Below are 24880 nucleotides of genomic sequence, written 5' to 3' on the forward strand. Positions count from 1 at the left end.
CTCCCTGCTGAAAAACAAGGCCACGAGGGAAATGCCTGACGGATACACTCTCTGTCACTGGCCACAGAGACTAGCTGTGGGGAGATGTCATTTTGAAGAAAGAAGAAACCAGACCAAATAGGGGAAGGTCCACATCCTGGCAGACTCCTCCCTCGGTCTTCACAGTCAGTGTACATGTCCTCAATACAACTTAATGCAGACAAATACACAGGCCCCAAAGGTTAATCAAAACTCCCCCGCCCCCCAAAAACCTTACAGTCTAAGCTAAAAGCCAAAGCAACCAGGTTAACAAAAATGATTGTAACTAAACCGAAGACCCGTATTTTAGAAAAGACTAAATGAGCAGAATGGCTCATAGGAACCGCTCCCGCTCCCTTTTAATTCCATGGCAACGCTGACTTCTAGGAGAGCAGGACTGGGTTTCTATGCCTGTTGTACTTCACAACACAAACAGGAAGACACAGTGAAGTGCAGTTACAGATAGAAAAGTGACTGTAAAACAACACTGCTGGATCCCATATTCTCTCCCACTCACGTCCCTATCAAATATACTCTATTTACAAGCCCATGGTTGATTTTTCTAATGCCCAACAAAGCAAATCTGAAAATCCAGCCATTTTCTTCTGCCTCTTCCATCATCATCAGCAGTAAAGATTCTGAAATGAGAGATTAGCTGATGTTGCCTGAAGCAAAAGAGACTTCAACTCACTCATCCATATTTGCTTTGGCTCCACAGTGTTAGAAGAGGAAGAATGGCTTTATGATGAAGTCTAACTCTGTCTGAACATATTATATATAGAACACACTATTCTTACAATGGTTGAAAAAACACCTTTCATACTGGAAAATGTCTCTGCCAACATAAATAAAAACACTGAATGTAAAATTTAAAGAAAGCAGATAGCCTAAAGTAGATGTTGTATGACTCAGGCTGAATACGGAGATCTACTGATGAAAAGTACTACATGACAGCTAGGTGTTATTAAGGAGATATGTTCTTATCCCACAGTCACTTTTCCTTCTATAAGTGCACTTTATAGAAGTGGCCTCAATAATTTGCAGAGTGAGGCACTGAGAAGCAGAAATCTGGCCAGTGAATATTGTTTGCTGTCCCCGAACATGAAGTATGAGAGACTATGAAGTATGACAGGCAATGGAATCCTATTTCCAGTTGCCCTGTTCTAAGAAAAAATTAAATAAATCCACAAGCATCCTTCCTAGACACTTGTGAATTCACGACTGGGTGTACAAAATAAGGGATCTGTCTGCCAAGCTTGTTTCGTTTTGTTCCCCCCCCTCACACACACACACACACACACACACACACACACACTGGTATAACTTGGTGACCTACTCTCTTAAGGAACATTATTTCCTTTGGCAAGTTTAAAAATAGTTACACCATGACTGGAATGAACAAATGCAAGCTCACCCACACAAACGCGCACATACACACCTCTAGCAGAGGGGAGGTTGCTAGCAGGAGAAAATGTTTCCCTAGGGTTCTTTACTTTCCACATATGCTGCTTGTGAGTAAGCCAGGGAATCACCACCATAGAAAGTAGCACTCACACAGTTATTCTGCAGATACAGGTAGGTGGTTAGACAAGACAGTGCTCAGGCAGGTTCTCCATTACAGACAGGAATGGGTGATCTCCAGAAGCACTGATGCACACTAACCAGGTCTGAAAAGCGGAAAACTACACAGCATTTGGCCACAGTTTCTGAAATGGCCTCTAAATTTGCATGCACCACTACTTGTTAGTGCAAAAAATAGACTAGGCCCCTCTGAAAACTGTGTCATGGGTATTAAACTGCTTAGAGCCTTAGGAAGTATGGCATGTGACCTCACAATTCTAACAATGCACCTTGCTCACGATTCACATGCTTGCTATTTCAGTATGACAGGTTTCAGAGTAACAGCTGTGTTAGTCTGTATTCGCAAAAAGAAAAGAAGTACTTGTGGCACCTTAGAGACTAACCAATTTATTTGAGCATAAGCTTTCGTGAGCTACAGCTCACTTCATCGGATGCATACTGTGGAAAGTGTAGAAGATCTTTTTAAATACACACAATACCATGGTAAGGAGAGTGATCACTTTAGATAAGCTATTACCAGCAGGAGAGTGGGGTGGGAGGAGGTATTTTTTCATGCTTTGTGTGTATTTAAAAAGATCTTCTACACTTTCCACAGTATGCATCCGATGAAGTGAGCTGTAGCTCACGAAAGCTTATGCTCAAATAAATTGGTTAGTCTCTAAGGTGCCACAAGTACTCCTTTTATTTCAGTATGAATTCTCTACTGAGTAGACGCTAACAGCTGTACTAATTGAATGGTAGATTGTGACATGGGGGAAAACAAACACAAGGGACTAGGTTAACAACAACAACATTTGTTTCAACTTGTGACTGAATTTCTTTTTATGTGGATGGATTTGACAGCTTTCCCCATGAGCTGACAGAGTAACTGTGATGTTGAGCGGGTAAGTCAGGTATTCAGACCTCTGACACTGGACTGGATTATTTAAGGGAATAGGTCATCATGTCAGATTTCCAACACCTCTATGCGTAGTCCTAACTAAGATCACAATGTATAGACGCAAGCAATAGTCAGGAGCCAGGTGGAGATCACTCAACATTTTGTAGCTTAGCAAAGGTTGAGAGATGAGCAAAGGTTTCAGTGGGGTATTTTTAGCCAAGCCAGTTCACTCACACCTAGCATTTAACCCTGTCAGTTTCCAGGATGTGCCTCTGGATGTAAACTGTCTTCTACTTTTTGAGGTGTAGCTCCAGCCATACACTGGCAAGTCAGGCAAAGGGCTAATTGGTTTTCAACCACGTGAACTGTTTGCAGACACACATGTGACTTGAATGTATTCTCAGAGTGTGTCCCCACAAAGCCTCCACAAGCAGTTTTCCACTCCAGGAACATTTCTCTTTCCTACATATCATTACTTACCCAAATTACATTAACATTGTACTGAATGCACTTGGCTGTACTAGGACAAACCTACCTGTAATAGTAACAGAAGTCAGGTTCCTTTTCAGCATGTCATAAACTGGGCTGCAAGAAAAAGAGGACTCGTGAGTGCAACCACAGCAAAAAATATGATAGCCTTTCCTCATCACTACATTGTTCTCCCAGTTGCCCCATGCCTCCTAACATCCTCTCCATTCCAGCCACTATGCAACAGCAGAAAGCAGCAAGAACCTCCTTGCTCGCAGCCAGTGCAGCTCTCTAAATGAGCAATACTGGCCAGGGGAAGGCACGGTAAGGGAAGTACTGAAACAACTTCTCCTAAGGTAACTCTTATGAACCGTAATTTAAAGGTGCCCCCCTCTGGCAGAGCTCCCAAGGTGGGGAAAACATTACGAGCCCAGATTCACCCATGGTATACAGCAGCCCTTCATCTGATATAATATATATCATCTGATATAATCACTGTGAAAAAACACACTGCCTTTTCCCCTCCCCTAGCCACTTCTCCCCTTTAGGAGACTGTTGGAGTTATCTGAAAGATAACCTCTTCTTGGCCATTTGTTTTCATATCAAGATATTGGTCTTTTGAATTCAAGAGTTCTCGCTTAAGCAGTTGTAATCTATCAACCCCAGTAGTAGTCTGCTGTCTTACATCAGTCATTTTGCTAGCACAGAAATTGAGACACTCTATACCTCACAGGTGTACCCTGTAATCCTCATATTCCTCATTGATATATAAATTGTAATACTGCATATAAAAGCATGCCATTTGAGGTATCAGGAGAAAGAACAATGACTTTCAGCAGATCATAACCCATCTCAATATGTATTTCATTAGTGCATATGAAGTTATGAGATTGTGTTGTATGGTGTCACTAAAACATGCTGTAAATTGGGGAATCAGCAGCTCCCCAGAGACAACAGCAAGGAAAAGTAACCAACCCCCGGGCGGGTTTCGAACAACCATCAACAGCCATTGTCCAGCAAGGGAGCTACAATGCAATGACTCATTTGCACAAGGCGACACCAGGCCAATTGCTCAACCTCGCCTGGTGACTCAGCAATGCCCCCAGACATGCCTGGACTTGTGTTCTCCAAGCACATGGACTTAGGGTATGTCTACACTGGAAACTTCAAAGTGCTACTGCGGGAACGCTCCCACGGCAGCGATTTGAAGTGCGATTGTGGTTGCGTGCAAGCGCTGGGAGAGAGCTCTCCCAGTGCTCCTGGTAATCCACTTTCACGAGGAGATTAGCTCCCAGTGCTCTCAGCCTGTCTACACTGGCACTTTAAAGCGCTCAAACTTGCTGCACTCAGGGGGGTGATCTTTCACACCCCTGAGCCAGCACATTAGAGCGCTATAAAATGTAAGTGTAGACATACCCTAAGGTATAAAACAGAACATAGTGGCCACATGCGTCACCTTTTCTCCTCCCTCCCACCTATGCTGCAACTAGCAACAAGGACACTGAGAAGACTGAAGATGCTAACAGAGGAGATTGGCCCAGGTTTCAAGGGTGAAACCTGCATACTATGAACTGCAATATCCAGTGGGGTGAGAAAAACTGCTTAATCTAGATGTTGCCCAGTCTAACAGGGTTGAGAGTTTAGACTGCATGCTTATATTTTGGTAACTAACTCTGATGTTTTGCCTATCACTTATAACGTATCTCTTTTGTAGTAAATAAACTTGTGTTACTGTTTATCTTTACCAGTAAGTTTGCCTAAAGTATTTGGTAAATCTGCTCAGATTTACAAAGGCTGGTATATATCCACTTTCCATGGATGAAGTGGTGAACCAATTAAATTTGCACAGTTCGTCTTGAGCAGTGCAAGACAGTATATTCCTGAGGTACAAGGCTGGGAGCTGGGGGATTTGGCTCGTGCCCTTCTCTGTTTGATTCAGGAGAGGCTCTGCGAGCATTCATCCAATCTAGCTAGGTGTGGGGTTGCACCCCGGGGATCCCGTCACAGAAATGAATTCATGCCACAAGTTTAGCATTAGGCCTTCAAAAGGTCAGAGATGCTGGGTTGGCAAAGAACAGGCAAAGCCTTTGACAAAACACACAAATATCTCTGCAAACTAACAAGCACGGCAAAGTAAAGTTTCCCTTCAGTAAAATCCTGAGATTGTGACCATGAAACTTGAGCCCTCTCCCCTACATCCAGAGAAGCGGAAGATATCGCCTCCACAGCAATCCAAGCCCCTGCTGAACTGAGAAACAAGGGACTGGGAATTACAGAAGTTAGAGCCAGAAAGACCTGTTACACCAACTAGTCCACCACCCAGACAGTGCAGAATTGTTCCTTACAATCAAATTCAGGCATGCCAAATGACACTCAAGAGCACTAACAATACGCTGGTGGACCATCGAGGTCCTATCTACATCACAGAAAGGAACAATGTTGTAGCTGGGTCCCCTGCCTCAGCAATACGTAATTACGGTGAACCATCCCCCACAGTGAGCACATTGCAAAGCTGCATCTCTTCCTACCTTGGATCTTTCACAGAGAAGCTCTCCAGTCCCAGCAATTCTCCCAGCTGATCCCCTCCACAATACACCATGTGCTGCTGCCGCTTATCATATAGCTGCCTCACCATTATATACTGTCCCAGATAATGCATGACCTGTGGGTATGTAAGATAGTATTAGTTACATCTGCAGTTGAACAGATTTAATAATTTTATTAAGACAATGTTGAAATAAGAAATGGTACAGAGTTCAAGCACAGAAGTTTCTGGTTGTCAGGGGATAAGGTACAGATTATCAAGGGGTGTAAAATTCGATTTAGGAGCTGGTGGAGCAAGGATTACATAATAATTTGCAATCTCCCCGACTGGGGGTAAAAGTTTAACCGGTCAGAGTACAGACATTGAGATATGGGGTAAGTTATCCACACAACAGCTATGTTCTGTATGCCGAGTATAGTGAGTGGATATGATGGTGGGGATGGGTCTACCCTCATTTGGTGGGATTTAATGTTCAGTGGGTTTATGGTTCCAGTTCAGACGGTCCGATGGGGAAAGCCTCTCAGTCTCTTTTCCACAGTGGGTGTACAATGTCGTACCGGCTCACTCCCTAAACCAGCAAGGACTCCAGGGCTTTGTGTTCCATTTCCTTCTCCCACTTTACACTTCCTTTAGCTGACGTGACACGGTGCCAGTGAAGAACCACCTCTTTATCTAGGACAGACGTCACCCTTCTACAGAGCTTTCCATCCATACATCTCAAGCACTGGAGATACTGACACTTCTACAAATGAGGAAACCGAGGCACAGAGAGGTGATGTGACAATGCGACAATGTGACACAGACAGTGAGTCAGTGGTAGAGACAGGACTTCAATCCAGGTTTCCCAAATCCCAGTAAACCACTAGGCTACACTTGTTCTATGTATCAGGGTATACTTTGGTTATTATCTGAGCCAGGTTCATGATCCAAGCAGGTTTTTTTTAAAAAAAAGTTTGGCCACAGTCTCTTGGCAAGTTCTACTGAGGAGAGGCCCTTCTGAATGTTTCAGGAAATACAATCTATAAAACACAAGTAAAGATCACATTCTATTCCCCATTTTCCCTCTGCACCATCAAAATCTCTAATGAGATGGTGCCACAGAGTTTCCCAAAATGAGATGCTGTTTTCTGCACTAGATAAAAACCAATATTCCGGTAACTTCAAGTACAGTTTATTTGGCTCTGGCATTTAATCAAAGCACTAGGTCCCATGTGATCCATCAAAAAAGGGAAGTGTAGTCTTGGCCAAATTACAAGAACTCCAACTTCAGTATTGAATTAAATGGAAAGATTTTACCTACTGCCTTGCCTTCATTAATCCCAGCCACTTAAAGTGTCAGCAAACAAAACAGAAACCTCTTTGCAGTCTCAGATTACAGCAGGGACCATGACAAGGTTGAAGTTATTTATAATCTATGCAAAGGCTCCTTCTCAGCCAAATGGAACCCAGCTGGCTGGGTCAAAGGCTCAGCCAACATCCTACACGGTAACAACAGCTATTCAGAAGGACCCTAAGATTGTTCTCTAGTGGCAATGCAGCAGACCCATGCTACAGAGTTGGTACTTCTCTGTAACCACCAAAGTGTGTCTTCAACTGTCCTCTCTCCAAAGTGGGAGGGCAAGAAAATATGGTGACAACATGAAGGAAGGCTGAAGTTAAGTGGGAGAAGACCACTTGCTTGGCACAGGTAGAGAGCAAAGATCACAGATGCAAGGTGCTTTGCATTAGAACCACACAGAAGTGTGGGGAGAAAATGATTTCTCTGCTATAGAAAATGTCCCTTGAGGACTAAGGCCACAGAACTGGTGACAAAGAGGATATTTAGGTGAACTCACATCAGACTCCAAGAGGTAAACAGCTAATTGTTTATGCATAACACAAGCAGGACTAGACACCTGACTAGAAGCAAAAGAGGGCTCACCTGAACAAAGATAAATGCAACCGAAGAACTTGCTAACAGTACTTCTATTCACTCAAAAGGACTGACTACTGTGTACTGAAGCTGGCTGCATTTAATATTGAAACACCCCTCCCCCCCCATTCAAAGCATTCAACTTGTTTTTGCAAAAAAATTTAGACTCTAAATAAGTTGTTTAAATGCATAAGAGTTTAAAATAAGTCACACAGCTCTGCGGGAGTATGTGACACATTCATAATGAAAAACGGCCGCATTTAATTCTTTGCTGACAGGATACCCCTGTAAATCACAGACAGTGTCATTTTTTAAATCTTGTATACATTTTGCATTTTAATCTTAAATGAATTCACAGCGTGTCTTAGGTTTAGCTGACAAGACCTTTCAAAAGAAACTTAAGAGAAAATATCAACTGAAGTACAATTTAAGAACTTTCAAGCAATGAATGATGATAAAACAATTGCAAAGCATTTCTGACAATCTCACAAGAGTGCAGCTATCCATTACATCTCTCCTAATGCTGTTTCTGGATTCTCAAGATATATAATAATTTAAATTCATATTTTGCACTCTTATAGGGATTCCATTAGAGGATCTCAAAGCACTTTGACCCAGAAGCACAAAGGTATTAAGGCACCTAACTCCCATTCATTTCAATAGGAATTAGGAGCCTAAATACTTTTGAGGATCTGAGCCATTATGCTCACAAAAGTCTCCATATCCCCATATAATAAAGTAGCCCTATTTTACAGATAGAGGCACTAAGGCACAGGAGTTCAAGGACCCGATTCTGTGCCCACTGATTTCCAGGCCCTATGGTCCCAATCCTGCAAGATGATTTACGTGAACGGGTCCCAGTGAAGCCCCACTGACTTCAGTGAGGCTACACTCCCACCAATCAGCTTGCAGGAATGAGGACTCAGTGAGGAGATCCTGACCACAACACAAATCTGTGGCAGAACTACTAAGAAAACCCAGCTCTCCCAATTCCTAATCCAGTGCATTTTAGCTACTAGTGTATTTTATACATAGCCTCAGGGTTATCTCTAACCTAATAGAGATTTCAGAGTAGCAGCTGTTTTAGTCTGTATTTGCAAAAGGAAAGGAGTATTTGTGGCACCTTAGAGACTCAAATAAATTTGTTAATCTCTAAGGTGCCACAAGTACTCCTTTTCTTTTTGCTAATAGAGATTGTGTTTATACAGTATCTAGAACAATGGGGCCCTGGTCCATGATTGGGGCCCCTAGGCACTATCTTAACACAAGTAATTCATAATAAAATAATTTTCCATCTTCAAGGTCCTGGATATAAAATTCACAAGGTGGCACATTAATCATCTGTTAACTGGCCATTATTACAGCTCCTTTCTTGGTTTAACCATCGAAGTAGAGTCCTGGACTCACCTCCTTCAATGTGAAGGTTTCACCTTGTGCACCTGCTGCTTGCAGAATCTTCAGGAGTGGCAGTTTCGGTTGTACCTAAGATACAGAACACACAGTTTTGGATTGGCTACATAATGTGGTGAGCTTCTGAGAAGAACTGTGTCCATGGACATCTGTTATGTAGCTAATAAATGCTGGGGGTACACCTCATGGCAAGACGGTCATACAATCATTATAGCAAGTCCAGACAAGTGGTTCTAGAGTGAGTTGTTGGCCAAGGGGGACATCGCTAGTCTTTGAGGTACCCTCCCAAGGACTCATGACCTGCATTTGAGATATGCTTGAAGAGAAGACAATCCTGTCTGGGACAATGAGCTTTGTGCAGATGGACCCTTGTGTCTGTTCAGAGCCCTGCTGAAATAAATATGGGCCGACCCAAGCAGAGCTTATTGCAGGATCAGGATCTGTAATAGTAGTATGCTTCACTAGTCAGAATTAAAAGTCAGTCAGTGAAACTTCTCTACCATATTGATCCTAATACAAGATGAGCACAGCCAGCAAAGTAGGAGGCCCAATCCAGCAGACCTTAGTCATCTGCACTGTGCCATTAACTTGCATGGGATTGGTTATGCGACCAAGGACTGGATAATTAGTCCATAGGTGAGGGGAATCCTAGAGGCTGACTAGCTAGACATGTGAGGGATAATGCAATGGCCACACCACTAACTTCAATTAGACCGGGTTTAAATCTGGCGCACTGAATAGGAAGAACAGAATAGGTCCCTTCTGCACAGCCCATAGGTGATGTTTGGCTATTAAAAACTTGTGAATAGAGAAAAAAATTACAAGAAGAGGATGCAGCATATAAAAGTTTATTTTAAGTAGCATTAAAGGACTGATCCTGCACTCCCCATGGACCCCAAACTTCCACCCAATCTCTCACCAGAGTTATGAATTTTGTATTAATAGGTCTTGTAGTGGGGCTCTCTGGTCATGGGCACACACTCACACAAGAAGTGTGAACATGAAGCAACTTCATGGTAGTTTCCCTTTGGTTACTTCCACACTATACACCTGAGCAAATCTCAATAGCAGACGAGACAGCTAATGTAGTACGAATGTTACAGAAAAAAGCAGTGGCAAGTTTTAAATAGTTATCAGTCCCCAACTGCCCTACTCAAGTCCATCCGCACAAATCCTGAAAGAGTAACATCCTAGGGAGATATGCCACGGCATAGACCAGTATCGTTCTCCACAAAACCATCGAGGTGCCCCAGCCTGATTGCTCAAATTAGTAGCTGAATGTTACGGTGTTTTAAAAATACAATCAATATTGCTACATTAAACCTTTCCCCCATTTGCCTCTTGCATCCTTCAGGACTTAATACCAGCAGGCCAGAGGGGATGGCGTGTTTTGGGAGGGATATATGCAAAAGCAGTGGCATTTTTCTGAACATACATTGATTAACTTTAGGACAAAATCCTGATGTTGGATAAACACTACATATTGCTGCATCTCCAAAGAAAACATCATCTGTGTGTTCAGGGAGACAGTGGCAACGTATTTGCACTCAGAACCTGGCCTTCAGCATGTAAGCTGCAGCTTTCACAATTTTAGCTCTGTCTGTCAGAGCTTTCTTCTCCCTGTCCCCTTCTCATTTCAGCGTTAACAAAACCCAATTAGGGCTACAATAATGCTACAGCAACTACGAGTGAAGTCTTTAGAAGACTGTGGACAATTTCACCTGCCACTTCTGAAATTGCTCCATAAGGCTGGAAAAACAAAAGTTCTGAAAAGCAGTGGCAGGGAACAGCTTTTTCTAGCCTGGCCTAATTATTTCTAATTATTTCTGCTCAAATAAATCACTGGAAGCAATGATTCTGTCAGGCTAATGTTATTTTTGAAAGAAAACAGGATTTATGGATTAAGAGAACCAATGATCCAGTCCAGTCCATTCATTAGTGGCATCTTGCTATTCCATAAGCATATAGAAGTAGGTATGAGCTCTCCGTACACACTGTACACACATGCTCTATTCCACATTACGGATGGGTAAGAGATCATTCACTGGTTAGAATACAAGCAGCGAGATGCTTCCGCTGGCCGTGTGGTGGGAAGGGTTTTTGTACACAACACTCTTTACTGTTCTCAGAACACTTATCAGAGGCTTGTTCTATTGAAGCACGCCTCTGAACCTCTTTCCTGCTGTAACTGGCCCTTTATAAAAAGAAAAGGTGTACCTGTGGCACCTTAGAGACTAACCAATTTATTTGAGCCTAAGCTTTCGTGAGCTACAGCTCACTTCATGCATCCGATGAAGTGAGCTGTAGCTCACGAAAGCTTATGCTCAAATAAATTGGTTAGTCTCTAAGGTGCCACAAGTACGCCTTTTCTTTTTGCTAATACAGACTAACATGGCTGCTACTCTGAAACCTGGCCCTTTATATCTTCTCTCCAGCAAAGGTGGGCTCAGCTGTGTCTAGATAGCTCAGATCTCTCCCTATATACATGCAATTGCAAAAAGCCCTCGGTTCCTGAAAGGAGGGGGAAGAGGACAACTCAAAATTCTACACCCTAGCCTCCAGGGAGAGTTGGAACCACCAAGCTCCTGCCTGAGGTAAGAGGAGCTTTATTATCTGTCACCAACTAATTGGTCAAGAACTCAGCTGCCAGACAATACTCAGGCAGGAATTCATCCTATTGTGCACACTGTTTTCAAATTCTAAGAATGTATTTATCTTCGCCTTAAACTAATCTGAGCTATCTACTCCCACATCCTTATCATTGCTAAATTCACTCTTAAAAAAACCTTTCATCTTTTAAGACCAAATCAAACGGAGCAAGGAATGTCCAAACTCATGCCACAATTCTTCTTTCCAACACCAGCCATTTTGCTAGGACATAACAAATTAAGCTCAATGAAAGTAAAAGCGTGTGCCAGTATATATACAATATTCTTATGAGCACAATTAATGCAAGTACAAGACAGTTTTACTTCTCCAAGCTAAAGACCACTGGCATGGATTTTTCTTCATTTTAAATAACTATCTCCTCACCCTCCCCTTTCTGTGTTTAAAAAAAATTGCCTAAATTAATTTGAATATTTAAAATAGCACCTTAGCTACCACAATGAAGCCAAATTGGAGACGAGAATGTTCGTTCATTCCATATTCCCCAAGATAATGGGTGTAGGCAGCCAATATTTCTGTACTAACATCAAAGTCTGCTTATTTATTTACAATTTTTTCAGTAGAATGAGCTGAATAAAGAAGGATGTTAATCAATTCTGCATGGGACTCAGATGGATTTTACCATTTATAAATTAAGTAAATAGGGGAGTTTGAGTCCCTTCAGAGCCTTTTAATTTTACACTCCCCACCCCCAGCCAGACACATGCTCTTACCAATGAAACATTTCTGTCTTGGAGAACCCACTCATCATGGTTTGTAGACTGCATTTTTCTCGCCATAACTCACACTGCAGATTTTTCTCTGACTGGCAGCCAACATGTTGATGCAGTGCCAGTTTTCCAGATTCCCACACTCAATGCTAAAGAATGGCCACGCTGGCTTTGGATAGCTTTCCTAAAGCAGTAAGGCTATGACATATTGGCACTCATTCCACCAATGCCCTGGGAAAAGATTGGTATGGGGAACAGCACATGTTCAGTGTTCACTCAAGGTAGCTCCAAGAGAGAGAGAGATGTTATTGGCTTTATAAACTAGGTCACACGGATGAGTGTCTTTTCATATTCTGAGGAACTGCATAATTTAAACAGTTCCATGTAGTCCAGAGTTTTTAAAAAGGAACTCTGTGTGGTCCCGTGTAAGGCTAGGTCTACACTACCACTTATGTTGCTCAGAGGTACGAACAGCCCACTCCCCTGAGCAACATAAATTATAAGAACGACCCTACTGGGTCAGGCCAAAGGTCCATCCAGCCCAGTATCCTGTCTTCTGACAGTGGCCAGTGCCAGGTGCCGCAGAGGGAATGAACAGAACAGGTAACTATCAAATGATCCATCCCCCCGTCGCTCATTCCCAGCTTCTGGCAAACAGAGGTTAGGGACATTGTGCCGGCATAAACACTAGTGCACACGGTGCTATGTCGGCAGGAGAAGCTCCTGCCGACATAGCTACCGCCACTCGTTGAGGGTGGATTAATTATGTTGACGGGAGAGCTCTCTCCTGTGGACATTGAGCGGCTACACAAGAGATCTTACAGCAGCATAGCTGCACTGGTACAGTTGTGCCACTGTAAGCTTGCTAATGTAGACATAGCCTAAATAAGGTATGAAGCCTGGAAATACAAACATTATGCACTTTCCTGTGTGGCCAGTTTAACCCACCTCACTTTTCCCCCACTGTTTCAAATGTCAGTCCAATGTTACCGATTTATCATCCATACCAGCAGCACTGCTAGTTAATGTTCACAAACCACTGACAAGATGGAAGACTATTCATTCCAACCTGTACGAGAGGCCACATGCCTCGAAGTCAAAGCTGCTCTAGTATGGCTTCACTGGCCTTATTTTTAACAAGGAGAGAGGAAAGCCAAGAGTGTGTGACGGGGGAGGGTAGAGTGGGAAGGGGAGATTACCTGATTAGCTTGTCCAAGTGCGATTCTGCAGGCATTCTCAGATGCTGGATACTGTTCAGAGGTCGAAGATGTCATTTTGGCAGTGAAATAGCTGTCTACAGTATAAACTAAAACAACAACAAGGTTATGTTTAGTAGCAAGTCAGAAGCAGCAGGTCCTGAGTTTAACCACTTCCGTTTCTTAGAAGCTTTAGGAAATCCATCTTCCCCGCATGTACATCCTAAAATGTAGCATAAAAAATCTAAAGTTACTGCATCCGCCCATGCAATTGTTTTATAGTTTGCCAATAACCTGAGCGATCCAAAACCAATTCTCTCCTAGGTAAGTTAAACCTAGCTGCTGAACAGGCAGCCTTCTCAGAGCAGGTGGGGCAGAAATCCTTCAGCAACCAAGAAAAATGTCTTCAATTTGCTTTTATGAAATTTACAATTTCTGTTCACTAACCATCTCAGGCTGATCTGCACTGGTGACACTCCCACCCCTCCCCCCACCTTCACGATGCTCTAGAAAAATCTTGCTCACTGGGAGACGAATGCTAGGATAAAATATTCCCACGCTCATCTGCAGATCCCAGACAGTTCTTCTTTCTGTTGTGACCTGCCTGTTCAAAGACACAGAGTCTTCTGTGACATGTTGAGGCAAGTTCTTAATGAGTCAGAATGGACAGTAACAGCTCAGTCACAGTTTTACCCCACTGGAAAGCCTTACAGACAATAGCAGCTTCATGAGTCAGCAAGGGCAGGTACACAGTGGGTGGAAGAACTAAATGCTAGTGATTAAACGCCCACCCTTCAAATTGATGGGATCAACTTAACAAAGAGCCCCAAAGATCATTGGAGCCCCCATCCCCCTCACTCCAAACGACACCCAAGTTCTAAACAAGTTCTATATTGCACAGATGCTAAAGAAACCTGGGATGGGAAGACTGTTCCCTTTTTTGGTGCCTTCAGACATGTATGGAGCTATGAAGTTAGACTCTCTGACAGCCCATCTGTTTAGGCACAGTTAGGATTATTATCCTTTACAGAAGGAGACACCAGCAAGAAGCAACTGTCCAAGGTCACAGACACACCTGGTCTCCTGAGTCCTAGTCCATACTCAATGCTTCTCCTGCTGACATAGCTTATGCCGCTCGCAGAGGTGTTTTTTTTGTGTTTGTTTTTTCAACACCAATGGGCATAGAGCGTCTTCACAAGACTGTACATATAGACACAGCCTCACTCTGCAGTGGAGGCACATACCCTTTGGCCTGGTCTACACTAAAAAGTTAACTTGACCCAGTTCAGTGGTGTGAAAAATCCACAACCCTGTAGACAATGCTAGGTCAGTGCTTAAGTGTTCACATCCAGTTGCTGAGTACCATGGTTGAAAGGCATCTATCTGCAAGTGCAAAGACGCCTAAACTCTCGAAATTTAATGTCTTGCCATCCGATAATATTTTGATGAATCCGATTCAGGAACACCATTTTAAAACCTGTGCCGTCCACAAAACCAAACACTTGTCACTCCACCCTACCAACATAATAGATAGAGCCCTGCAAATCCCCAGATATCCGTGGATGCAGATAGGCACGGACCATTTTTGCGGATTGTGAATGGATGCAGATTCAAATTTTATATCTAAAGCCCTGCCAATTTGCGGATATCAGAGGGTCATTTTTGCCAAATTGAGGATCAGATGCAGACAGAAAATTTGTATGCGTGCAGGGCTCTAGTAATAGATTTTAGCTGTGCAGGTGAGACTTTTGCTGTAAGGTACTAATACACACTAAAAACCCTGCTTTATCTGCTCTTGTACACACATCTTTGTAAGATGACTGCAGAATATGGTACCAGATTACAGGCATTTGGAGGAGAGAGGGTAAGCTTTTCTACTCTACCCAGCCACAATGTACCCTCAAGGGCTTCAAGTGGTACAGCACTGATATAAAGTTATGCAACAATATGGTCTTTCATTTTGTATAACCTATGTGACTTTAAATTAATTTTTGCTGTCCTACTCTCATTTAGAGTTGCATGCTTTTTATTCTTTGCTTTGACGAAGATTTATGACATTCCTCCAAGAACCGTGAAGAGACAGATTTTATTGCAAAAAAGTTATGTAATATATTACTTACCGTAACACAGGCAGTGACACTGCATTTAAGACTTATTTGATTTAATTTTTTTTAAAGTACTGTAAGGTAAATTCAGATCTGCCATTTAAAAAAAAAATCTCCTTTAAGGAGTCAGGGCTTCGTTTGCAGAAGTCTTTTAAAGTCATGATATATCTGCCACATGGTAGGAATTTTGAGTTTATCAAGACACATGAAGGACTGCCAATAAAGAACCAAACAAAGCTAATCTTTGATAGACAACAATAATTAAAACAACAAGGAGTCCGGTGGCACGTTAAAGACTAACAGATTTATTTGGATATAAATAAATCTATTAGTCTTTAAGGTGCCACTGGATTCATTGTTTTTAGAAAAGGAGTACTAGTGGCACCTTAGAGACTAACCGATTTATTTGAGCATAAGCTTTCATGAGCTACAGCTCACTTCATCGGATGCATTCAATGGAAAATACAGTGAGATTTATATACACACAGAACATGAAAAAATGGGTGTTATCATACACACTGTAAGGAGAGTGATCACTTAAGATGAGCTATTACCAGCAGGAGAGCAAGGGCAGGGGAACCTTTTGTAGTGATAATCAAGGTGGGCCATTTCCAGCAGTTAACAGGAATGTCTGAGGAACAGTGGGGGGGGGGAAGAATAAACATGGGGAAATAATTTTACTTTGTGTAATGACACATCCACTCCCAGTCTCTATTCAAGCCTAAGTTAATTGTATCCAGTTTGCAAATTAATTCCAATTCAGCAGTCTCTCGTTGGAGTCTGTTTTTGAAGTTTTTTGTTGTAATATTGCGACCTTTAGGTCTGTAATCGAGTGACCAGAGAGACTAAAGTGTTCTCCGACTGGTTTATGAATGTTATAATCCTTGACATCTGATTTGTGTCCATTTATTCTTTTATGCAGAGACTGTACAGTCTGACCAATGTACATGGCAGAGGGGCATTGCTGGCACATGATGGCATATATCATATTGGTAGATGTGCAGGTGAACAAGCCTCTGATAGTGTGGCTGATGTGATTAGGCCCTATGATGGTATCCCCTGAATAGATATGTGGACACAGTTGGCAACGGGCTTTGTTGCAAGGATAGGTTCTTGGGTTAGTGGCTCTGTTGTGTGGTGTGCGGTTGCTGGTGAGTATTTGCTTCAGGTTGGGGGGCTGTCTGTAGGCAAGGACTGGCCTGTCTCCCAAGATTTGTGAGAGTGATGGATCGTCCTTCAGGATAGGTTGTAGATCCTTGATGATGCGTTGGAGAAGTTTTAGTTGGGGGCTGAAGGTGATGGCTAGTGGCGTTCTGTTATTATCTTTGTTGGGCCTGTCCTGTAGTAGGTGACTTCTGGGTACTCTTCTGGCTCTGTCAATTTGTTTCTTCACTTCAGCAGGTGGGTACTGTAGTTGTAAGAATGCTTGATAGAGATCTTGTAGGTGTTTCTCTCTGTCTGAGGGGTAACACCCATTTTTCATGTTCTGTGTGTATATGTTCTGTGTGTATATAAATCTCCTCACTCTATTTTCCACTGAATGCATCCAATGAAGTGAGCTGTAGCTCACGAAAGCTTATGCTCAAATAAATTGGTTAATCTCTAAGGTGCCACTAGTACTCCTTTTCTTTTTGCGAATACAGACTAACACAGCTGCTACTCTGAAACCTGTCATTGTTTTTGTGGATGCAGACTAACACGGCTACGCCTCTGATAATTAATAATTAAGATTCGCAAAAAATGATGCAACATTCTTTTATTGCAAAACCGGTTTGGGGGGGGAGGAGGGAAATCTAGATTTATTTTCAAGTTGATTATTCCAATTAAAAAAAATAAAAACTGAAGCACTGGCAAATGGCTCTGCAAATCTTCCTAAATCAACCACCACCGACACAGTATTTGTCACTGGTGATACATCTAGAAATCTACTGTAGACAAACATGTTTGCAGTAATCCTATCCTAATGGGCTTTTTTTTCCCCTTTGAAAGGACAGGGCTGTGAGTGATTACTTTCTGTAAGTCCTTTGAGTCTCTACACTACTTGATGAACAACAGAAATCCTAGTAAACTGATTTGGATTCAGACAGTCAAAGGGAAAAAAAAATAGATGGTACCATAATCTTTGATTGTATAACCCACCCACCACTGTATTCTCGGAACACCTTCTTCTACAAGACAAGCAGGGACCTGTAGGGACTAAATTTATGCAAGTAGTATCAGCAAAGATCTGCTTTTTTCTCTGTCCTAAACCAAAGGCATCTATACGCTGAAGAAATTGATCATATTTATTACTGTACCTTAATATGAATTGGTGATGGGTTTCTCATTTAGGCTATATTTTTGCTTGTCCCTATCGTCCCTAGAACACCCTGATTACAGCCTGTAAAATAACTTTTGACACCCAACTTCATATATACAAAGTACATATATATGAAGTCAGTGGAACTTTTGCATAGGCAAGGGGTTCACTCGCAGGAAGCCGTTGCAAGATCATGGTTTTGAAGTTATTATTCGTATTTATAGTAGCTTCTAAAAGCCCCAACTGAGAGCAGAACCCCATTGTGCCAGGTGCTGTACAGACAAAAAAAAAAAAAGACAGTCCCTGCCTGAACTATTTTCAATCTAAACAGACAAAGGGACAAGGTTGGGAGGAAAGAGACACAGAGGGGAAGTGACTTGCTCACTGTCAGCATAAGGCAGATAAGTGGCCAAGCTGGGAGTAGAACCCAGGTGTCCTGACTCCCTGCTCAGTGCTCTGTCCACTAGACAGTATTTCTCAACAACCGGTTGGTGGACCAGACCCAGCCCCTGAGATCTCCCTGACCAGTTTAGGAAGGCAGCAAGCCAGTCCCTGGTATCAAAGAGTTGAGAAACACTGCACTAGACCACACAACCTTCATACTTGCAACAACAGTAAATAGTTTCCCCCCACACTCTCATCCAAGTGAACAGTGATTTTTAAATTGATGTTGACCCACTGACTTGACTTGACAGAGGTCACACAGCTAGTCAGTGGCAGAGCAAGCAGGAACAGACTAGTGGTCTCTCTGACTTACAGTCCTGTGCTTTAAACACTACATCATGCTTCCTCCATTTTGGGGGATGGAAAACAAGGCATGCTAAGATTATCCCCATTTCTTTCACTTTTACAAGTCACGTTTTAGCTGAGGGTTTTTGCAGCTACAAAATAGAGGTGGTTTTCTGTGCCTGACATTAACATTTCTATTTGCTCTGGGGTTATTTTTCTAGTATCTTTCAAAAGATGCTCAGAGGAACATGTCCCCAAAATCACTTCTTCCTTGCCCTATGGCTCTTAATTTCTCTCCTTTTGCGATTCATAGAATATCAGGGTTGGAAGGGACCTCAGGAGGTCATATTATTTATGACCATAACAGTATAACTCTAAAGCATTTGGAGATCTGTTTTGTATAGTATCTCTTATACAAAATGTTTCAATAATCACTGAGATTTCCAAACAGAAATTTAAAATGAGTAGAAAATCTAGATTTTAAAAATAGGTCTCTCTTTTATCAGGTGTGCATATTAAAGTGATTAAATTTGTATCACACGTCACATATCTTAACAGGTATAGCTTTGTAACTGATGTAACCAGTGCTGTGCCAGATGCATTCTACTAGTCATTTAATAGACACTGAAAAAGCAACTGAGGCTGAGAACCACATATGTTCCAGCAGCAGTGACATAGGAAAGGGAATCCCCATAAACTGAAGTCATGGAGAACTTGACTGTAAGCAGATACAGGCGTATTAGAGCAGAAGTTTACATACTACAAATAGATACCTTTGTTCCACTTCTAGAAATACCAGCTTTCATTATGACCAGGCTCTGCTATATATCTGTCTGCCAGTCTAACTCCACACACACACTTCCAAAACATGGTCACTCACGCTGTCTAGACCAGAAATTTTTACTAAGAATTCCCCCAGTTCAACTTCCACCCATGCAGCTTCAGTCGGGGCAGCTCTATTGCAGGACAGTCACCGTCTAACCCTGCTCCAACCAGGTCTAAGACTAAAGAGGCTAAAATGCCAGCGGAACCATCTCTGCATTAGCATTTCTACAACTGCTACACCAAATGGGCAGTTTAAATGCTTATCAATATACAAGTGAACTTGACTCACTATAGGCAGCATATTAGTGAGACAAGGTGGGCATCAGGGACCAAAGGTCTTGAACCCTAATCCACAGGGTTCTCAAGAGATAAGTAGTCCTGACCTGCCACCCAGTGACCTTGGGGCTGCACAGCCAGTAATACAACATTGAAACACTAATGAATGCTAGCACAAACAAAATTAGCCTAAAATCTACACAATATAGTAACAACACTTCACTCTCACAGATACAAAAAGGACTTCAGATCTGTCTAGATCTCATCCTCATTTAACATCACACTCCCTACTTCCCTCTCCTATCTGCCCCAACTCCCTTTCCGAAAAAGATCTGAACTTCACATTTTTCTTCCATTAAACTCAATCTGATGTATTTAGAGCTGCTTCATCAACCCAAGTCACAATTAACCAGACACTTGCAATACAGCTCATTTTAATATAGCTTTTAAATAAGCCCGATGAGCATAACATGTTTTCAAAAACTCGGCACCAGGTTGGCAGTAACTGTTTCTGTTGATCATTTTGGAAGATATAGACAACACTCCAGGAAGCCCAAAAAAGCACACTTTAAAAACGGACACACACACTTTACAAGATAGTTACGAAACTGCATGCTTTTCGGTCTCATTTTTTAAATCCTTACTAATCCCTTCCTAAAATGCTTCCTTGTTTTTAAGTTGCACTTAGCAGAGTGGCTAGTTCCTAAACTACAGATGGGCTTTTGCCAGCGTTCATTTCTGGGCAGGCGTGCCAGTATCCAACGTCAAAATTACGGCGCATCCGATGACGTACAAATCTGCGCGCGCCCCCGCCTTAATTTTCCCTCCTAATCTGGCAGTAACATGCTCCTATCAGCAGTTCCTCCAAAGGCTGTCAAAGGTACCAAGTCATGCTTTAGGTAACTGTTAGGCATGTGACAACTTAGGAGAAAAAAGGGAAAAAAAGAGAAAACGGTAACCACAGAAACACTTGCCAAGTGCTCCTTTTATTGATGGACCAGGTATAGCAAACATCAGCTAACAGCAAACCATGCATCGTCAGGCAACTGTCAGAGCTCCCTAAAACTGATTGCTGGAAAAGGAATCTAACCGTATAAATATTTTAAAAGTGTTCAGAAACACACACTAATTTCTGAATGGCACAACTGCAGCTCTCCTGGCCCGGGCTCTATTTTTACGAAGTCGCACTGAGTGGATCATCACAAACGTCGAACAGCAGCACTGTGCCACCCACAGCTGTCTAACGCGAAACCACGGCAGCCCAAACATGAATGTGCTCGCTCTCGGAACAAGGATGAGTCCGGCCAGAGGGGAGATTTTTCTTTTACATGAATGGACGGACGTACACACACCCACCCACCCAACACACATACAATGTGGAGCAGAAATACATCAAAGCGAAAGCCCACAACTTTAAAACTTTTCAGTAGCAGCAGCTGTGCGAGGCTCTGCTCCCGCCAGTGCCCTCTGCAAGGTGTCTTGACAGCCAGACAGGTAATCCAGCCCCTACACTGCCTCCCACTCCCACTGCCACTGCCCTGGCCTTGCCCACAACCTGCATCCCCTGCCTGCACCTATCCCCGCAGCAGGGCCTGCCCCGCAGGCGGATGTCCCCGCCTGCCCCCGCACGCTGCTGCCTGCTGCCCCCTGCCCTGCTGCCTCCACATCCCCCTGCTGCCCTGACCCCTTCGGCCCCCCGCCCCAGGCTATGCCCTCTGACCCCCAAGCCAGCAAGCAGGCTGGGGGCAGGGCCCAGGCCTCAGGGCCTCCCCGCCCCTCCAGGCAGGTCCCCGGGCTCACCCTAGCGCTGCTCCATGGGCCCCAGCTCGCCCTTCGGCCTGAGGGGGCCCTAGGCCCCCACTTGGCTCCTCTCCTCCATCTTAGTGGGGGTCCAGGCCTCCACTTCCCCTCCCAGCCAACATGGCGGCGCGGCCACTTCCGCAGGGACTGCGTGGGGAGAGTCCTCCTGGATGGACTGAGACCATAGAGAGCACCGGAAGCCAGGCCTAGAAAGGAGGCGTCGGGGAAGCTCGGCTAGCGAGGCGGCTACCATAGAGATGGAGGGGGCGGGGGGAGAGGGAGTGTCCCAGCCCTGCTGGAGGACCGTGAGGGGGCAAGGGCACTGGGGCAGAAACCGAGCTGGAGGAAGGAAAGCAACCACCAGAACTGGGCCCAACTTAAGCAGTGCACCCCGCCCTGCAGTATGTGCAGGGATCTGTGTCCTCACAGCCACTGGGCAAAGCAAGGCACCCCCAGGGTGTGATCTGTGCCCCACACGGTCACTGGGCAATGCAAGGCCCCCCAGGGTGTGATCTGTGCCCCACACGGTCACTGGGCAATGCAGGGCACCCCCAGGGTGTGATCTGTGCCCCACACGGTCACTGGGCAATGCAGGGCACCCCCAGGGTGTGATCTGTGCCCCACACGGTCACTGGGCAATGCAAGGCCCCCCAGGGTGTGATCTGTGCCCCACACGGTCACTGGGCAATGCAGGGCACCCCCAGGGTGTGATCTGTGCCCCACACGGTCACTGGGCAATGCAAGGCCCCCCAGGGTGTGATCTGTGCCCCACACGGTCACTGGGCAATGCAGGGCACCCCCAGGGTGTGATCTGTGCCCCACACGGTCACTGGGCAATGCAAGGCACCCCCAGGGTGTGATCTGTGCCCCACACGGTCACTGGGCAATGCAGGGCACCCCCAGGGTGTGATCTGTGCCCCACACGGTCACTGGGCAATGCAAGGCACCCCCAGGGTGTGATCTGTGCCCCACACGGTCACTGGGCAATGCAGGGCACCCCCAGGGTGTGATCTGTGCCCCACGCGGTCACTGGGCAATGCAAGGCACCCCCAGGGTGTGATCTGTGCCCCACACGGTCACTGGGCAATGCAAGGCACCCCCAGGGTGTGATCTGTGCCCCACACGGTCACTGGGCAATGCAGGGCACCCCCAGGGTGTGATCTGTGCCCCACGCGGTCACTGGGCAATGCAAGGCCCCCCAGGGTGTGATCTGTTCCCCACGCGGTCACTGGGCAATGCAGGGCACCCCCAGGGTGTGATCTGTGCCCCACGCGGTCACTGGGCAATGCAAGGCCCCCCAGGGTGTGATCTGTTCCCCACACGGTCACTGGGCAATGCAGGGCACCCCCAGGGTGTGATCTGTGCCCCACGCGGTCACTGGGCAATGCAAGGCCCCCCAGGGTGTGATCTGTGCCCCACACGGTCACTGGGCAATGCAAGGCCCCCCAGGGTGTGATCTGTTCCCCACACGGTCACTGGGCAATGCAGGGCACCCCCAGGGTGTGATCTGTGCCCCACACGGTCACTGGGCAATGCAATGTCCCAAAATGTGCCAGCACACCGTGTGTGGACACCAAACTTGTCCTGTCTGCACCAAACCCTTTAAAGTCTGTTCGGACGATGAGCGATCAGCCCTGACCACACGCCCGCCACACAGAGAGGCCTGGGGGCTCACAGCATGTCCCGTGATGCAGCGGGGCCCCTCCCGGCGCAAGGGCTCGCCCTCCGGCACCGGCTCTGCCAGGGGCAGTTCTGCCCCGCCCCGCTTTCTCCGCCGCCGGGCGCAGCGCCGGGCCAGCCCCTGCCACGGGCTGCGCCCGGCGAGAGGAGCCGCCGCTTCCTGGCTCCGCCCCGCCTGCGGCTCAGCGCTCTTAGCTCTCCCAGTGGCCGGCTGACGCCAGGAGCCCGGATAGCTCAGTCGGCAGAGCATCAGACTTTTAATCTGAGGGTCCAGGGTTCAAGTCCCTGTTCGGGCGAATGCTCCAAACTCTTTCTTTTTTTTTTTTTTATTCTTCCTTCATTTTTCAGTCTCTTTTCCCCCTGTTCCGCCTCCGCCTAGGTTGTTCCCCCCGCAGCAGCCGCTGCAAAGCCTTCCCCCCCCCTCCCCTGGGCCCGGCTCGACTCCCCGCGGGGGGGGGCGGGAGGAGCAGCGCCGGGCTCGCGCAGGGGGGTGACGCAGGCGCGCGCTCGGTAAAAAGACTTGGGGGGGCTTTTAAAAACGCAGCACTTGGAGTCCGCCCCCCCCAAGGAGCTTCCACGCCCCCCCCCCCCGAAAAAGCTTCTGCGCCCGAACAGGGACTTGAACCCTGGACCCTCAGATTAAAAGTCTGATGCTCTGCCGACTGAGCTATCCGGGCGCTCTTGTAGAGAGGGCTTTTTCTGCCGTATACATGGTACTTGGCAAACGCAGCTCTGCCTTGGCCCCAGCCGCTCCAGGGATTCCACCCCGGGGCACTGCTTAATGGCTAGGCTGGCCAGGGAGCGGGCTGGGGGCCCTGAGCCTGCAATGCCTTGTTTGGAGGGATCCTTGCACCCACCCGGTTTGCCCCCCTTTGGAAAGAAGTAAGACTCTGGCTGGGCCTGGCAGGATGGGGATCTAAAGTTGCACAGTGCGGGGACTGTGAAAATTGGTGCTCACAATGAATTAATATTAGTATGGCAATTCTAGCCTCTTCTGCATTTTCATGCCCACTGAAAATAAGTGGGTCTAGGCACCTCGGAATCAGATTTCAGCATCGCAGCCCTGTTAGGCTGTATTCGCAAAAAGAAAAGGAGGATTTGTGGCACCTTAGAGACTAACAAATTTATTGGAGTATAAGCTTTCGTGAGCTGCAGCTCACTTCATCGGATGCATTCAGCTGTAGCTCACAAAAGCTTATGCTCCAATAAATTGGTTAGTCTCTAAGGTGCAACAAGTCCGCCTTTTCTTTTTGCACCTAGGAATGACCATCTCAGCTCAGTCCAGGGGCTGTCTAGCCCAGGATCCCATCTCCAACAGTAGCCAGCACCAACTGCTCTAGAAGAAGGTGTAAGAAACCCTGCAGTGGCAGATGCAGGATAATCCCAGGAAAAGATCTCCCTAATCCCTTATGAAGATTGGTTTAAACCCTGAAACGTGAGTTTTTTTAATCTCTCTAAGAAGTCTTTGTCTGCTTTAACTTTTATAGCTGGCCATTCTTGTCATCTCTATAACCTGTCCCCTTTTGTTAATATCCTGATGCACTGCTCCCCACCCACCCCAGTCCTTGGTGCCTGATCCTGGGAGCCTTGGGGATGAGAAGTGCTATATAATTGTAAAGCATCAATATACAGCTGATGATTATTCAGATCTGTCTCTTAATCCAGCAATTGGTTCTATTTAAGGAGAAAGGATGGGGCCTGGCAGCTAGGGAAGAGGAGTTTATTTTTCGTGTGATTAAATCATGAAGCATCAGTAAAGGCAGGGGAGAGCTGGCCAGC

General features: G+C 45.2%; 1 protein-coding gene across 2 annotated transcripts in view; it reads right to left on the reverse strand.

Annotated features, from left to right (window-relative positions):
• The window catches only part of MDM4 (MDM4 regulator of p53), a 34029-nt gene extending 12469 nt beyond the window's left edge, over positions 1–21560 (reverse strand). For both annotated transcript variants that reach the window (XM_084611019.1, XM_084611018.1), the window contains exons 1-5: positions 21422–21560; positions 13391–13497; positions 8812–8886; positions 5476–5609; positions 3015–3064 (exon numbers count right to left, since the gene is read on the reverse strand). In XM_084611019.1, the coding sequence (XP_084467145.1) occupies positions 3015–3064; positions 5476–5609; positions 8812–8886; positions 13391–13465 (334 nt within the window). In that variant the 5' untranslated portion in view covers positions 13466–13497; positions 21422–21560. The remainder of the gene's footprint in view (positions 1–3014; positions 3065–5475; positions 5610–8811; positions 8887–13390; positions 13498–21421) is intronic.
• Positions 21561–24880: the final 3320 nt, after the last annotated feature.

Source organism: Lepidochelys olivacea (assembly GCF_965140295.1).
Source record: "Lepidochelys olivacea isolate rLepOli2 genome assembly, chromosome: 21".
Taxonomy (NCBI): Eukaryota; Metazoa; Chordata; order Testudines; family Cheloniidae; genus Lepidochelys; species Lepidochelys olivacea.